The following is a 16,258-nucleotide window of genomic DNA, read 5'->3' as shown; positions in this document are numbered from 1 at the left end:
TAATTTGAACACATTCGGATTGATTCAAGTGGGATGATTTGTCATAGGATTGTTAAAAAAATGGAGTTAGGTCGGGATATGTTGTTGAAAATCACTGTTTTTATAGAGATTTGACATCTGTTTTTCAGAGAACTCCGATCTAAATGGCAACTACACGAAGGAAAGGCGAAGCAAACAAAACTTAACTTACTCGAGGTCGGTAAATGGTAAGCGTATCTTACCGTTGCCGCAACCCTCGCCGTTAGTCCGCGATACTAGTGATATTCGTTCCAACGGGAACATTCGAGTTTTGGAAGGTTTCGATGGAGGCTACGAAGAAGAAGAAACGGCGGCGGGGACGGGGTCAGGGGCGTCGGAACTTTCCAAGAAGAAAGTGGGTCGTTACTTGCAACAAGAAAAGTATAATAACATGGACAATAACGTGAAAACGATCGTGGAATCGTCGCGTTTGAAAACGGCGGGAGAATACCCTCTCGAGAGTTACGTTCCTAACTTTGAGTCGTACGATGACGATGACGCGTACGACGTCAGCGACGAAGAGTCCTTGGAGGAGGAGGACTTTGACGACGACGAACGGTACCAGTACCAGCCCATCAATACCGTCTCGGTGACGACGCCGACGAGTAAAATTAAGTTTCGATCGTGCCGCGATTTCGAGTGCGAGTCCGGTGGTGTTTGTGTCACGAACAAGAAGAAACAAGGTGCTAGGTGTCGGTGTCCTCTAGGAAGAAGGGGATTCTTCTGCGAGTATCGTAAGTATCAAAAGATTTATCTCTTTCTCTTCTTAAATGCCACCCTGAAGCAACGCTCTCTCTGCCCGCCGCTCTGATATAGCCAATTAGCTTTAGCTGAAAGAGTAAGAGATCACGTACCCCACTCAAATGGACTCTGTTAGTTTCTACTCTAGATTTCGTAAATGACTCTGTGTTTATTTGTTCCACATTGAGTGCTTTATACCTTTAGAGTCAATAGTTATAAACATCAAGGATTAATACGGTTTTAGAGCCGCCTAACCCATGTTTAACCAATATACCCCGTGGAAACATTTGCATTATTATAGGGTTCTCGCTTAAGTTGCCAGTATCTGTAATTATTAAGGAGAACTTTCACTAATTCATTTGATAATATGAGTTTGCAATGTATCGTTGTGAATGGTATTTTTTTCCTATTTTTCGGTGTGTAGCTACGGAGGTTCGATATCCTCGGTTCAAAGGAACATCGTATTTAACTCTTCCGATCCTCAGGGACGCGCACAAATCTATGCAGATAACGCTCGAGTTTAGGCCCGAAACGCACGATGGTATTCTTTTGTACAGCGGAGAAAAATTGGACCTTTCAGGCGATTTTATCGCTGTTACCTTAAATAGAGGATTCGTCGAATTCAGGTACGTACCAGCGTTCTAAATTTAACAACGCGCTAAGAAACTATAATACCCAAAAATCCTCTTTATTTAATTGCCCTAGATTTCAATAACCCCACCATTAACTAATAAACCATTTTTTTAATCAAATTGATTGTACCTAAATCAGATAATGTCATTATTGATTTCTTTTGAATTTACATTTTCGAAGAATGAGCCATATGTTAAGAAGGGAAAAGAAAAAGAATGTAATTGGGAAACATAATAGAAAGATTGTCTAGACGATTTTTTACCAAATTTTATTTTTATATTAATTTGGTTTAAAAACAAGCCAAATGAATTTGTTCACTTTGACTCTGAATTTTAAGCTCCTAACAAATTTCAGGTGTCAATTTTTCGATATGAAAAGTTTTTATTAGTTATTAACTTTACGTTGTTTTTAAGGACGAATAAATTTACGTTAATAACTAGATAGCGTGATATGATTAAAATTTGAGTGGTGGTCTTGTTTTTCTCGGTACTCAGGTTTGACTGTGGTATGGGCGAAGGCATTGTTAAAAGTGAGCAGCCAGTTGTATTGAATTCTTGGAACTACCTTACTGTCTATCGAGATCGATGGGACGCCTGGATGCAGTTAAATAATGGAAAACAAACGCAAGGAAGGTCAAAGGTCGGATTATTTATTACTTGAGCTCTTCTTCTTTAGACTCGCGCGTTATAAATCTTTGTCGTTTGTCTATTTTCTATATTTCGGTAGGGTCTTTTTTCGAGAATCACGTTTCGTTTGAGTCTTTTCATGGGAGGTTCACCAAACACGACCATCATCAGGGATCGTTTGAAAATGGACCGTGGTTTCCACGGATGCGTTCGTCTCTTAGAAATAAACAAAAGGTTGTACGACTTCCGGTCCGGAAATAGGGGTGACGCTAGCGATGGACTTGATATAGGTAAGACTGGTCACGCTATTTCACTCGTCATGATATTTCACGCATCCCGAGTTCTAACTTGTGGGTTTAAAAAACAGACTTTTGATATTAGTGTTTCTCATTTTATTTAATCACAGAGGAATGTAGCGCCGATGTTTGTAATCGTATGTCTTGTAGAAACGGCGGCCATTGCGTAGCGTCGAGTCCTGATCAAGGTGTTTGTCTATGTCCTCTTGGTTTCGCCGGATCTCTTTGCGAAAATGGTAAGTCAGTTCATAATTCTGAAGAGAACCGAGACACAAGTTTAATTTGGTACAGTTAGAAGTGATTATCTTTGGTTGAACTTTTCGTTTGACAGCCGTCGATATTGTGGTTCCATCCTTCAATGGATCGTCATATTTTCAGTACTCGGGCCTGGGTAATACGGTATTGTCTTTTTTGGAAGTCCAGATAGTGTTTCGACCCAGAGAACCGAATGGTCTTCTATTTTACAACGGTTATCGTATGGACGGTACGGGAGATTTCTTTAGTATAAATTTGCACAATGGATTCGTCGAACTTCGGTTTGATCTCGGAACTGGACCGGCTATTATAAGGTAAGTGAAGTTATCCTTTTGTTTCTGATATCTATGGCCCTGATTGTCGTCAAACGCAACAATTTATCACGTAGTTAAGTCTCAAACTGGTTAGCCATCATTTTGATTAACGGTGGCACTATTTTGATCCACTCTCGAGAACTTATTATGGATCAATTTTGGTCAAATATTAAACTCGCTTATATTAAACATAAGTGAAATAACTACCCTATAAGTTACAATTTCCGTGTTACCATTTCAAGACTGTTTGCTTGTTTGTGGATCAAAGCAAATATAAATAACAAATTATGGTGCAGGATTTGATCTCCCAAAGATTCCTAGCCATTACGCCTACGATAACTCAATAAAATTTGTGAAGCACGAGCTGGGAACATTTCGCTTTGAGACTTTGAGGGGTATTATTAACATACGCGGTTAGTCTTAAGGTTCCAGGAATATCGTTATCGTTTAATGGTTAAAACTTAGGTCGGGTTACGCGTGAGGGGGTTCAGCCCCCCGCGCTTCCCTCGTTGTCAGCGCGGCGTTGGTTGGGTCTCTGGTACTGGCTTCGGCCCGTTATATATCCAAATGATTCGGAGCACGAACCCGTGCGTGAAATTTGGCTTCAATTTATAAAAGATTTAACCCTCTGTTATAATAAATGGCAACAACGAATGGGCCCTCCTTATACTTCCCTCCGCGTCTTGGGGCGAACCTACCGAGGCAAGAAGCATAATAAAAGATCGAAAGGCAATTTGTTCAATTTTTAAACCAAATAGCCTGAAAGTTGAAATCCACGTTCGTACACTTAGCTAGCTATACGGGTTAACTATCGATTTATCCTTAACTCCTTTTGCCAAAATCAAAGACAAATGATACACTCGCGTGGACTAGAAACGGTCCCTGATCTTATAAAGATTTGGCCCTTCTCTGGCTTTGGTTGAGTATTTAGTACGGTTTCATGGAGGGTGAGATAGTTCATCTTTACCCACTACCTTCTGGAAGGTCACCATGTACCAAATTTTAACGTAGATTACGAATAGTCCCTTTTGTTAGTAACAGTTTATTCGAAAGACGATCAGAGACGAATTGCAGTCAAGTTTATAAGATATGTCTCCATAAGTATAACGCTACCTATACTATACTCACCAGGGGTCACTTTACCTCGAATCTATGACCTACCTTACTCACCTCATGACAAGCTCTCATTAACCAGTGACAAACTTATGGAGGAACATATCTTATGAACTTATTTATCTCTAAATAGTTTGGGATGTCTCATAACGAATCTAACGACCAGTTAGTTTTCCTTTCCCCAGTAGAAGTTATTATCCACGCACGACCTAGGCGATATGTAGAGGCGCGAGATCAATAATATTTTTATCATTTTATTTTTTTGTTTGTTCGGTTCTTGTTGATGTTGAGGGCGTGTTTGTGTTTGTGTGTGTTGCAGGAGTCCCGAGCCGATTGAAATGGATGAATGGCATAACGTGTTCGTGTCGAGAACAGCCAGGGACGCCATTCTGGAGGTAAACAAGCAGAAACGAGTCGAGGGGATCTCGCCGGGCGCCTTTACCCAGCTTTCTCTTCCTCTTAACTTATACGTTGGAGGTGTTCCCGATCTGCACGACGTTGCCAGAAAAGCGCAGATTAAGGATTACTTCACCGGCTGTATCCAAAAGGTAAACACGCTTACAAACTTTAATCTAAAACGACCCATCCGAGCTAGCTCCTTCTCAATAGAGTATTATTACCCTTCCCCCCACCCTGTGTCCGAAGCTCCTTATTAAGAGTCGATAAAGGGGGCTTTAATCTCTCTAAGGAGAATAAAGTAGGCCGACAACCATTTTTTTAATAGATTTAGGCTAACATAAGAATCATTAAGAGTTTCCTTTATGGCTGATATGAAGTTGATAAATTCGTTTGTTCAATTTAATATGCGTCCAAAAAACTGTTAAATTAGTAGGCCTTACAGTGTTAAGGAAGATTCGAATTAAAAAAATTAAAAATTAAATAAAATAAAATCGTACACCGGTGTATTGCGGGTTGGTGTTTTACAGGGGCCCATAGGAAATACATTATGACTTTTACCCCTGGAAGTTGGCTTCCGAATTTTCCGCGCCCTTTTAGTAGCAAATAATTAATAAATAAAATTACATACATAAAATTTCGTTAAGCCTTGGTTTTTGATTTAAATTACAAAATTAATCGCGCTTTAAAAATAAATAATTTAAAATAAAAATTTAATCGTACACGGGTGTATTGCGGGCTGGTGTTTTACAGGGGCCCATAGTAAATGTATTATTGCTTTTACCCCTGGAGGTTGGCTTCCAAATTTTCCCTCAAATAATATTTAGTGCATAAATTAATTTTCGTCTTATTTTTTTTTAACTAAGAAATTATATGCACTTTAGAGTAAGGTCACGTGATATATATAGATTTATGTGTATACTTTCAAAGTTTCAAAAATTTACTTTTTAAGCCTAACGCTCATTTTTAATAAGCAACGTTTGTAGTTTTATATTATGAACCTATTTTAACAATTAAATGGTTTAAAGACGTCAATCTGACCCCCTTTGAACCTAACGTAAGCCACCCTAAACTAACCAATCATACCAGGTTCTTTCTTGTCATGGACTTCTGATTACAACCTCTGTATTCGGACGAGTAGACGATGCAGAAAAGAATAAGCACGTCGCCTTTTTTCGATCATAAAGAAACATCATTCAAAGGGAATATATCCGATTTTTTTGGCGCGGGGGGGGAACGCGACAATAGAGGGCGAACAGTGAACACGTTTCCCACTCTAGGACGCCGCCCTATAAGCTAAGCTACAAGATACCGGTAATAGAACTTTCCGATTTTGTTATATAGAAATACATCACCGGGTATAGTCATATATTATATTATACTACTAGTCTTAGCTATACTCATCGATTTTCCTTCAGCTAGCAAAAGTTTTTCAATTTTGAATCCTTTTTTACAACTACAGTATGCCTGCCGCCTACAATATGGTAATATCAGGAACGCTACCAAAAAAGCGCGACACGAAGTTTCTTTTTTGAATGAAAGGCAGTTTTTTTTTCCATTTTTGTCACTGTAACGGTAGCTATTGGCAGTCTTAAGGAAATGTGTTAATTCTATACGTAACTTTTGAAATATGTTTCTTGTTAAAATTTCGACTGGTTCTCGTTTTGTCGTAGTGACAGAAAAGTGAAGCTACGTACAAGATGCGTCATGCGCGTTGACTCTGAGATAGCGAAACCTTATTAGTTTTCGTTGTTTTCTATTTGCATTTGTTTATAGGTGGTAATAAACAACCGGCCGTTAAAATTGGTACAAGACGCGCTATCCGGGATAAATATTGCCAATTGCGAGCATCCTTGCGTCCATTCGCCGTGTCATAATGGTGGCTCTTGCGAAACTAGAATGGATTTTTACATCTGCCATTGTCTCTTAGGTTCAGCCGGAACTAATTGCGAAAAAGGTGCGGTAATTAAACGCGTCTCCTTCAATTATCGTTAATTAAGGATTGAATTTACTAATGATAATTTGTAGAAGTTACCGAAATGATAGCGGAACCGATGTTCAATGGTTTCAGTTACCTTCAGTTTGTTGATGAAGACATAATGAAAAGGTACGTTACCTTACGTGTGCGTCTTACCACCAGTTTCAATATTAACGCGTCATTCGTTTGCGCATGGTCGCAGGATACGAGGTGATAAAACCGATATTAGGTTCCGTTTCCGTTCTTTCGCCTCGGAAGGGTTGCTTCTATGGACGGGTGAAAGGTTAATCGGACCAATCAGCGATTACTTGGCGCTAAGTATCAGAGACGGTTACTTGAAACTTCAGTTCAATCTGGGGTCGGGCGAAGTGTCTCTGTTGAGGAATACGACAAAAGTAGACGACGGAAGGTGGCATACTGTTCATATCATAAGGTTAGTTGTGGCGGCTTGGTCTTTGATTCAAAGATATGATGGTAAGTTGACTGTGTTTAGATTTGAGCGCGAAGGAACTCTGATTGTGGATAACAGTCCAGTTGCGACTGTCGCATCTCCGGGTGGTTTAAGTCAGCTTAATGTCAATAGCGGTTTGTTTCTTGGTACGTATGATGGTAATTGTATGCCTTCTTCAATTATCTCGCGCGTTGGGTTCGGGAGGATGACAAAGAATGTTGGACAGTCACTAAGCCTATTGAGTAGTTATAAGCCAAAATGGAGGGGACGTATGGTCTGTAATCCTTACAATTTTGACGGAGGTCTGTGGGAAGTGTTTCCATGAAACTATGGCGGTTGGGATTGGGAGGGGGTTACGTAAAATTAAGAGCTCCAACTTTGGCTGGGTAGGCATTGAAGAGAAAAGTGTCACTTACACATTTGTTTGAGAATCTTTACGGGTACAATAGTCCAAGTACCTCGTGTGGTAATCCAATAGAGTTAAAGGTACTGGTCCAGAGAGATTCAAAGTTAATGGCACTATTGTTAATTTTGTTTCAAAAAAGGCGGTCTAAGAGATATCGGTCATCAGACGGTCAACAGGTTTCATACGGGCCTGGTCGGTTGCATAGCCAACTTTACATTATCAACCGATTTCCACGTCAGGTTGGTGACGCAAGCGGCCACCGGGGTCAATATTCAACCATGCGTCTGACAACGCGCGCGAGTGTGACGAGTTCGTATGATAAAATTTAAATAAACCAAAGTATATATCGCTTAACTGATATTATATATACAACCAAAATCTGCCTTGTCAAAACTTCTTAAATTTTGCGGATGTTATATGAAAGAAAAAAGATGAAAAAACTAATTACAAAGAATGATTAACGAACGCGGGTGGAACAAACGAAACTTAATCGAAAACCCCAGCAAGCGTCTTCGTGGCCGCGGTTTCCGATACCTACCGGAAGTACTCTATCTAATTACCCTAAAAAACTTTAATTCCTTCCCTACGCCCCGCCCCCAGACACCCCAAAACGCGCGCGTTTATAAAGCAATCAAATATATCATTGAAACAAACTAATAAATAAACAAACAAACAAACATTGCTGATATCCGGTTTGATACGAACGTAACTTCCGCCATGTGTTTAAAGATGTAATGTAGCCTAGTAGTTGATGAACACGAATGACCACACCACACACCCCCTCGTCTTACCTTAACACACCTGAGACAGTAACTAATTCGCCTTTATAAAGAAAATTAATGTTTTAATTTTACTTTAATTTAAATAGTATTTTTAAATTTAGTCGAGTTATATTTAAGAATGAGCAAAAATAATTTGGATGGTTTGTGAACTAATTGGAGATTGGTTTTGGTAGTAGATGAGGTGGTAATGGACCCAAGGTTAATATGGCCCGGAGGGGTTAGGGGATTTGAAAGCATTTATTTTTTGGGTCTATAAAGGGGTTGGAAAAGCTACGTCATTCTACGTGTGTCACACGTGATATCAGAAAACCTGAAATTGGCTGAAATATTTTTTATTCTGTTGAACGCGACTTTCCAAGTTCCTATTGGTTAAATTCGCAACAGGTATTGTACGTTTGTTTACAATTTAGTGTTTGTTTTTGTCCAGTAATTGGAGGGGGGGGGGAATAAAACCACTCACTAGCGCCAAAAATATGTAGACCCAAAGACCCTGGTGGCATTTATTTGAATTAGAACCTTAATTTGCGCGCGAAGATATTATAGACGCGATTGGCATTTGACAATCCGATAATCGTTTGTGCCTAGAACATGATTAACAATTAATTAAATTAAATTAAACTCTTAATTATTATAATTATTATTAATTAATTAATCAACGCGTTTATGCGAAACCAATCTCTGATTAGTTCTGGGTAAAATAATTCTTAGATATAATAAAGCTAAATTAAAACTTATTGATTGGGAAAACACCAGATCCATTAGTTTTGATGACCTTAATATAAATATAAATATAAACAAATGCTAGGACACCTATATACGAAATAAATAAATAAATAAATAAATGACGTCATTTGAACCCCTAAACGACGCGACAAACATATATCAAATATTGTGAAAAAAAAAATAAGTGTGAATAAATTTCCGAAAAATTATAAAAAAATGGAACTGTTGCTTCTAAATTTAAAAATATATAGAAAAAAAATCGGTAAATATACAGAAAAAAATTTAACACGCTATCAATCTACGTGACGTCATCGGTCTTCACTGCTACTTCAAAAAAAATGAAGCATGAATTTTGCTAAATATTGCAACAAATTGATAAAATTTGCAAATAACAATTGCAACGTACCCCTACCGCGATTTGTTTATATTAAAAAAATAAATAAAAAAAACTACAAAAACATATATATGTATATATATATATTTGCCATTTACAAAAGAATAAAAAAAAGAGTAACCAGAATTTCACAGCCCAAATGTATGAAAAATCACGGTTTTGAAGTTTTTTTCGTTTAAATGATTTTTAGTTCGCGAATTTTTTTAATTATTTTTGGACTTCACATCGTCGTTAGAAGAAGAAGAATAAGAAGTCCGAAAAGTTCCGCGTGTTGACGTTGTTGTGATTGTTCCTATAGTCCTTGTACAAAAAAAAATTAAGAGATAAACATAAACAAAAGAAATACAAGATGAAATAAAAAAAACCATAAAAAAAATCCAAAAATGAATAGATTAAAAAAAAGTAAAACAAAAATTATATATATATAAATATAGAATTAATATAATAATGATGATAACGATCTGATAACGTAAGTAACTTAGTAACAATAAGTATGACATTAATTTTAAATCTATTCCCTAAACTAATTAAATGTCTTGAGATTACCAATTATGGTTTAATAATGGCATTTAATAAATACCAGTAAACCAGTAACACATTGAAGGGATATAAGTTTGACTAAAAGTGTCAATCTAATTGTTGTTAATTTCAGAGTTTAAAATATTAAAGTGCCATACTTATAATAAATAATTTATTTATGTAATGAAAATAGTTAACGCGCGTTTATACCTGATAATTTTTAAGTAACCACGTAATTAACATTTTCAGCAAATATAGACGGATTTTATTTAACAAACAAACATTGATTGTCATACTTATTGCGATGGAGTTACTTAGGTTATAAATAAGTAAACAGGTGTACTACTTTTTTCTTTGATACGAAATTATATATGAAACAAAAAAAAGAATCCACCCATTGCAAACAAACAAACAAACAAACAAATTTCATATTATACGCACTCGTGTAATCAATACCTGTATGTTAAAAAAAATAACGCGAAACACGGATAAACAAACAAACAAAAGTAATGTTTCTCCAGAAAGTAAGAAATAAATAAATAAATAACGTGTTTTTCAAGTTTAAAAAAAAATAAATAAATTGCTTCAGTTAAAAGATGGAGCTTAAATATGATGATAATAAGTAAATTTTTAATTTTGTATCGAGCGTGTTACGATGATAAACAAGTAAACAAACAAACAAAAACGTACATTACGAGCGTGACGTGTTACCATCTACATATAACGGTAATTAATAAGATTACTACAAAACCACGACATATTGTAAAAGTGAGCCTCTATATATAATAAAGTTGTAAGAAAAATAATGACACAAGTAAAGGAGAAGCTATTTAGCTCTATGCAATGAAATCAGTAGATCTGATTACGATTTTCGTTATTGATTTGAATGAAATGAAGGGAGTTAATCAACATTAATTAATTAACATTAATTAAAAAGGGGCTGCAGTAGACGCCGATTAATCATTAAAACAAAATTAATACATTACCTTTTTAATTACTTTAACTTTTAATAAAATTAGGTTGGTTTTCGTATATTTATTTTTCGTTAATTTTGTTGTCTTAATTAATTATGCTTTATAATTTTAGTTAAATTGGACGCAATTATGTTTCAGTTACGTTTCTGGAAGCCCGCCATTTTTTAAGATGGCCGCCGATTGGGGGAAAAAATCTATCACAGTGAGTACCTTCTACTTAAATATTAAATTAAAAATTAAGGAAAGTAATCAAGAATAACGTTGATTTTTTATATATTATTTTATTTATTATATTTAAATAATATTATTGCCATAATCATAAATATCATTAGCCATACAGATGAAGAGACGAATCCGAGGTAAACTGAACTTTTATCAAGACCGTGTCCTCTCATAATGTTTGATCGCAATCCTTTCATTTGCAACGTCATTGGAACGCAGTAACCGATGTACCTCAGTACACGAGGCATCGCTTCCATGGGCCAAAAGAATCCTAATTGTTGAAGGTAAGTAATTAATTTTAAGCTACTTATAAATAGTCAGCGGTGAAATGGATCGATAATATATCAAATTGTTAATCTTACCCGATAGCAACAAGATTGGATACCCAAAGAGGTTCATTAGATTCATCACCATGGGAACACTGTCGGCCATTGATGAGATTAGAAGGCCTTGAAAGAACCCGTGCATCTTAATTACATCCGAAGTACTTGAAATATAAGTCTCTTACCGCAAGCCATGGAGCACAAACTCAGTAATATCAACGAAGATACAGATAACAAAATGGAACCGTGATTTGGAAATCCAAATATAATGTATGGGAAAGTAATTACAATTACTAGTTGAAAAGGAAGGATGGCGAATTGGCAGAAGAAATGAGACAAAAGTATTTGCGTCCTCGTGGCCCCTGTCGTTAAAACCCTGTCGACGATACCACTCTTTCTTTCCATTACTAACGTGATCGCCGTTAGGGTTAAGCACATGCTGAACACAACACCGACTGATCTATTTGGCATGAAGTATTCAGCCATTGTCGTATCAAACGTTCCATATATTGGCGGTTTCACCATCTACAAAGTTGGAAATTTCGCAATCTATTTGGTTAAACTATAGGTTCATAAGATATTTTCCATAAGTTTGTCACTAGTTGTCAAGTGAGCGCTACTTACCCTCAGTGGTGAATCCACTATGTCAGGATTACGTCCCAATAATAGCGCCATTTCTCTTGAGAAAGTTCTATACGCTAATGAAATTTCACTCCGTATTGTTCCAACTATTAGATGGTCTGAAATGATTTCCTTAATATTTAATTAAATAACCCAAAAGAAAGCCGCTTACTCGAATAATCCAAATGAACTTTAATCGAAGCACAATCTATAGTCTCATTTGACGCCTTTAATCCGTCTTTTAATCTTCGAAATAAACATTTCGTGAAGTTGCGACCGATTTCAATCGTCCCCCAACTTGTTCCGTCTTTCACGGAGTTTAAGGCCTGATCCAGTTCCGAATATGATTTCTAGAAGTTGGTTTGAATATTTAGCTTTAAGAGAAAAACCTTGGGATTTGTTCTTAATTAGTAATTACCACATCAAGTATTTTGTTGTCAATCCGCTTCAAGTAGTTAGGACTTAACAATTTCGGCGTTTCCATATTGGCAACCGAAAAAGGAAGTTGAGATAGTTTAGTTCCGACGATGGTAGAAAAAAGGATCGTTTGAATAGCTGGAAGAAATAAACTGAGGACGGATAGGAGTAGGTTTCTTTTCAAAATTTCCAGGTTTCTTCTGGTAAGAGCCATGAGTTTTACGAAATCGTGTGATTTCGATGTTTCCTTGATCGTGGCGTTTACGATATGCCTCTTAGCGTACGACTGCATTAAAGTTAAGTACTATGAAGGGAGCTTTTCATTTACTATTGCAATCTCACCTTAGGAAACTCAATATTCTTTTCGTCCATCTGGAAGAGTTTGGTGTAACAGCTCTCGAGATTACGGTCCCGGAAGTTGGCGATCAATTCTTTCGGCGTGGTTTCCGCCAGAACCTTTCCTCTTCTCATGAAGGCAATCTACAAGAATTAAAGTTTATTTCCTCAAAATACTAAGATCCTCCTAATTAACCCACGTAATCGGCTCCCTTCGCTTCGCTAATGTAATGCGTTGTTATTATGATTGTTCTTCCCTGGTACTTAGCCAAATGAGCCAAGTACCCCCAAATCTTCTCTCTTAACAGAGGGTCAACTCCGACCGTGGGTTCATCAAGAACTACAACTGGTGGTTCGTGCATTAGAGCCAGGACAAACGACAACCTACGTTTTTCCCCACCGCTGAATTAGAAAACAAAACAGGCATTTATGCCTACGATGTAAAGTCCTACACGTCTTCAATTAAAATGACCTCAGATTTGCAGCTAGTTGGGTGTCGAAGTGGTTCAAATCCATATCCAGCATATCCATTAGTGTTCGCGCTTTTTTCAAGTACTCTTTGCACCCGTTTAAGGAAGCGAAGAGTTGTAGATTCTCTCGCACCGATAATTCTTCCACGAGGGCGGTTTCCTGAGGCATGAAACCGATTCCACTTCCTGGAATGGGTCTCGTGGGGTATTCCTGGTACAGAAACGATATCGAACCCTTTTGAAGCGAAATGGTTTTACACAGTGCTTTCAGAAGCGTCGTCTTGCCGCTACCACTCGGTCCCAATAGCGCGTATCTACCACAAATATTCGTTTAACAATAAGGGCCTAGTGAAAATACGTATGGATACTTACATGGATCCTTTGGGTATGTTAACGTTAACTCCTTTTAATGCAACATCCATTTTTTTCCCAGCACGATATCCATAATGTGCGTTTGAAATAACAATTGCAAAGATATTGCAGTTGTTATTTTCACCGCTAACCTTAGTGTTATTTAATTCCATTCGAGCAAAGACGGAATCAAACGGAAAATAAAGTCAAAATTACGATAAACTTTATTTATTGTGAACTAGAATTTTTCCGCTTTAGTAAGGCGTATCCTTCTTAGATAAAATAATTTGGAGATCGTTTGAAACTTAATTCTCTTAGTCGAATACCGAAGTTAAGGAACCTTTGGAACTATGATTATATATGTTTGACGTAACGAACATCAGAAGACACTTTGCCCTCAAACAGGGGCAATTCACTTACCTGATAAATTTCATACAAATGTAGATTAAAGTTGCGTTTACTGTTGCCCTAATTTACTTCATAGGAAATTATTTCCTATTTATACTCGAGTTTATTTTTATTTATTTTTTATATTTAAAAACTATTATTGACAATATCATAAATATCGTAAACCAAACGGAGGAAGAGACCAATCCTAGGTACACGTTGCTTTTATCAAGACCAAACCCTTTCATAACGTTTGCTCGCAAAGCTCTCATTTCTAAAGTCATCGGAAAACAATATCCAATGTACCTCAGTACGCGAGGCATACCTTCCATAGGCCAAAAGAATCCTGCATGGTTTTCAAGGTACGTAATTAATTTAAAGTGGAAGGTACAACTTGTTACATTACCTGACATGAACAACGCCGGATACAGAAACAAGCTTTGCATACTTATTACGACGCGAACACTGTCAGTTATTGACGAGATCCAAAGGCCTTGAAAGAACCCCTACATCTTAAGTACTTCCGAAGTACTTGAAATATAACTCTCTTACCGCAAGCCATGGCGCTCCAACTCAATATTATCAACGAAACGACAGATAACAAAATGGAACCGTGATTTGGAAATCCAAATATGAGATACGGAAAAGTAATCATAATTAATATTTGGAAAGGGATGAAGACGAATTGGCCGAAGAAGTGGGACAAAAGTATTTGAGTCCTCGTTGCTCCTGTCGTTAAAAATCTGTCCATTATACCGCTGTTTCTTTCCATTACTAGCGTCACCGATGTTAGCGTTAAACACATGCTAAACAGAATATTGACTGCCATATTCGGCATGAAGTATTCAGCCATTATCGTGTCAAACCGTCCGTAAATTGGTGGCTTCACCATCTGCAACGTAAGATTTTTAGCCTAATTTCATACTGGTTACTCGTACGGTGTTTATGTATGATTTAAAATAAAATATTTGGTATTTTTTTTTATAGGTGCATCCTCAAACAAGTGGCTCAATATCACTAACCCTCAATGGTGAGTCTGCTATGGCCGGATTCCTTCCAAGTAATTGCAACATCTCTCTGGAGAAGGTTTTGTATGCTGATATAATTTCAACCCAAACGGTTACCATAATTTGGTGGTCTATAATGATTTCATTAATATCATAATTACCAGTCTGTTAAAGGGGCTGAAATTACTTGTATAATCCAAATGAACTTTAATCGAAGAACAGTCTAAAGTTTCATTTGTGGTGTTCAACCCTTCTTTTAATCTTCGAAACAAGCATTTCGTAAAATTGCCACTGATTTCAATCGTTCCCCAACTTGTTCCGTCTTTCACTGATCCCAACGCCTGATCCAATTCCGAATATGATTTCTAGAAATTGATTTCAGCATACCTTCATCCACCTTGGATTTCAGCAATTATCTTTGCAAAATTAAATGTTGGTGTTAGTTACCACATCAAATGTTTTGCTGTCAATCCGCTTCAAGTAGTTAGTGCTTAACATCTTCGGCGTTTCCATATTGACAACCGAAAACGGAAGGTGAGTTAGTTTAGTTCCGACGATGGTAGAAAAAAGTATCGTTTGAAAAGCGGGAAGGATTAAACTGAAAGCGATTAAGGGTAGGTTTCGCTTCACCAGTTGCAAATTTCTTCTGGTAAGCGCCATTAGATTCAGGAAATCACGGGATTTGGATATTTCAAGGACTTTCTTGTTTTTGTCATGCTTGTACGTGAACGACTGTGAGAGAGTCAAATTGAAGGGCCTAGTATGGACACTGTTTATTTGTTTACCCTTGTAATCTCACCGAGGGATACTTTATATTCTTTTGGTCCATCTCGAATAGTTTCTGGTAACAACTCTCGAGATTGAGGTCCCGGAAGTGATCAGTCAATTCCTTTTTGGTGGTTTCAGCGATAACTCTTCCTCTTCTCATAAAGGCAATCTACGAGATATAAAAACTTATTTCCTCATAATACTAAGATCCTCCTAATAAACCCACATAATCGGCTCCCTTTGCTTCGTTAATGTAATGCGTTGTTATTATGATTGTTCTTCCCTGGTACTTAGCCAAGTGAGCCAGGTACTGCCAAATCTTCTCTCTTAACAGAGGGTCAACTCCGACCGTGGGTTCATCAAGAACTACAACTGGTGGTTCGTGCATTAGAGCCAGGACAAACGACAGCCTACGTTTTTCCCCACCGCTAAATTAAAAATAACAAAACAGGCATTTATGCCTACGATGTAAAATCCTACACGTCTTCAATTAAAATGACCTCAAATTTCCCGCTAGTTGGGTATCGAAATGGTTCAAATCCATATCCAGCATATCCATTAGTGTTCGCGCTTTTTTCAAGTACTCTTTGCACCCGTTTAAGGAAGCGAAGAGTTGTAGATTCTCTCGCACCGATAATTCTTCCACGAGGGCAGTTTCCTGAGGCATGTAACCGATTCCACTTCCTGGAATGGGTCTCGTGGGGTATTCCTGGTACAGAAACGATATCGAACCCTTC

At 37.3% G+C, this 16,258-nt stretch overlaps 1 protein-coding gene across 1 annotated transcript in view; it reads left to right on the top strand.

Moving 5' to 3' along the window:
- The window catches only part of LOC149702303 (pikachurin-like), a 37,038-nt gene extending 26,361 nt beyond the window's left edge, over positions 1–10,677 (top strand). The window contains exons 4-15 of the mRNA XM_089866080.1: positions 129–752; positions 1,184–1,385; positions 1,887–2,031; positions 2,119–2,308; positions 2,425–2,550; positions 2,646–2,883; positions 4,316–4,544; positions 6,169–6,349; positions 6,421–6,499; positions 6,573–6,803; positions 6,864–6,967; positions 7,367–10,677. Coding sequence (XP_089722206.1) covers positions 129–752; positions 1,184–1,385; positions 1,887–2,031; positions 2,119–2,308; positions 2,425–2,550; positions 2,646–2,883; positions 4,316–4,544; positions 6,169–6,349; positions 6,421–6,499; positions 6,573–6,803; positions 6,864–6,967; positions 7,367–7,515 — 2,498 coding nt within the window. The 3' untranslated portion in view covers positions 7,516–10,677. The remainder of the gene's footprint in view (positions 1–128; positions 753–1,183; positions 1,386–1,886; positions 2,032–2,118; positions 2,309–2,424; positions 2,551–2,645; positions 2,884–4,315; positions 4,545–6,168; positions 6,350–6,420; positions 6,500–6,572; positions 6,804–6,863; positions 6,968–7,366) is intronic.
- The last annotated feature ends 5,581 nt before the right edge of the window (positions 10,678–16,258 follow it).

This window comes from Phalangium opilio, unplaced genomic scaffold (assembly GCF_054372755.1).
Source record: "Phalangium opilio isolate 3A_F unplaced genomic scaffold, DU_Popi_V2 ptg000017l_1, whole genome shotgun sequence".
NCBI lineage: Eukaryota > Metazoa > Arthropoda > Arachnida > Opiliones > Phalangiidae > Phalangium > Phalangium opilio.
This window is presented reverse-complemented; position numbering and strand designations above follow the sequence as displayed.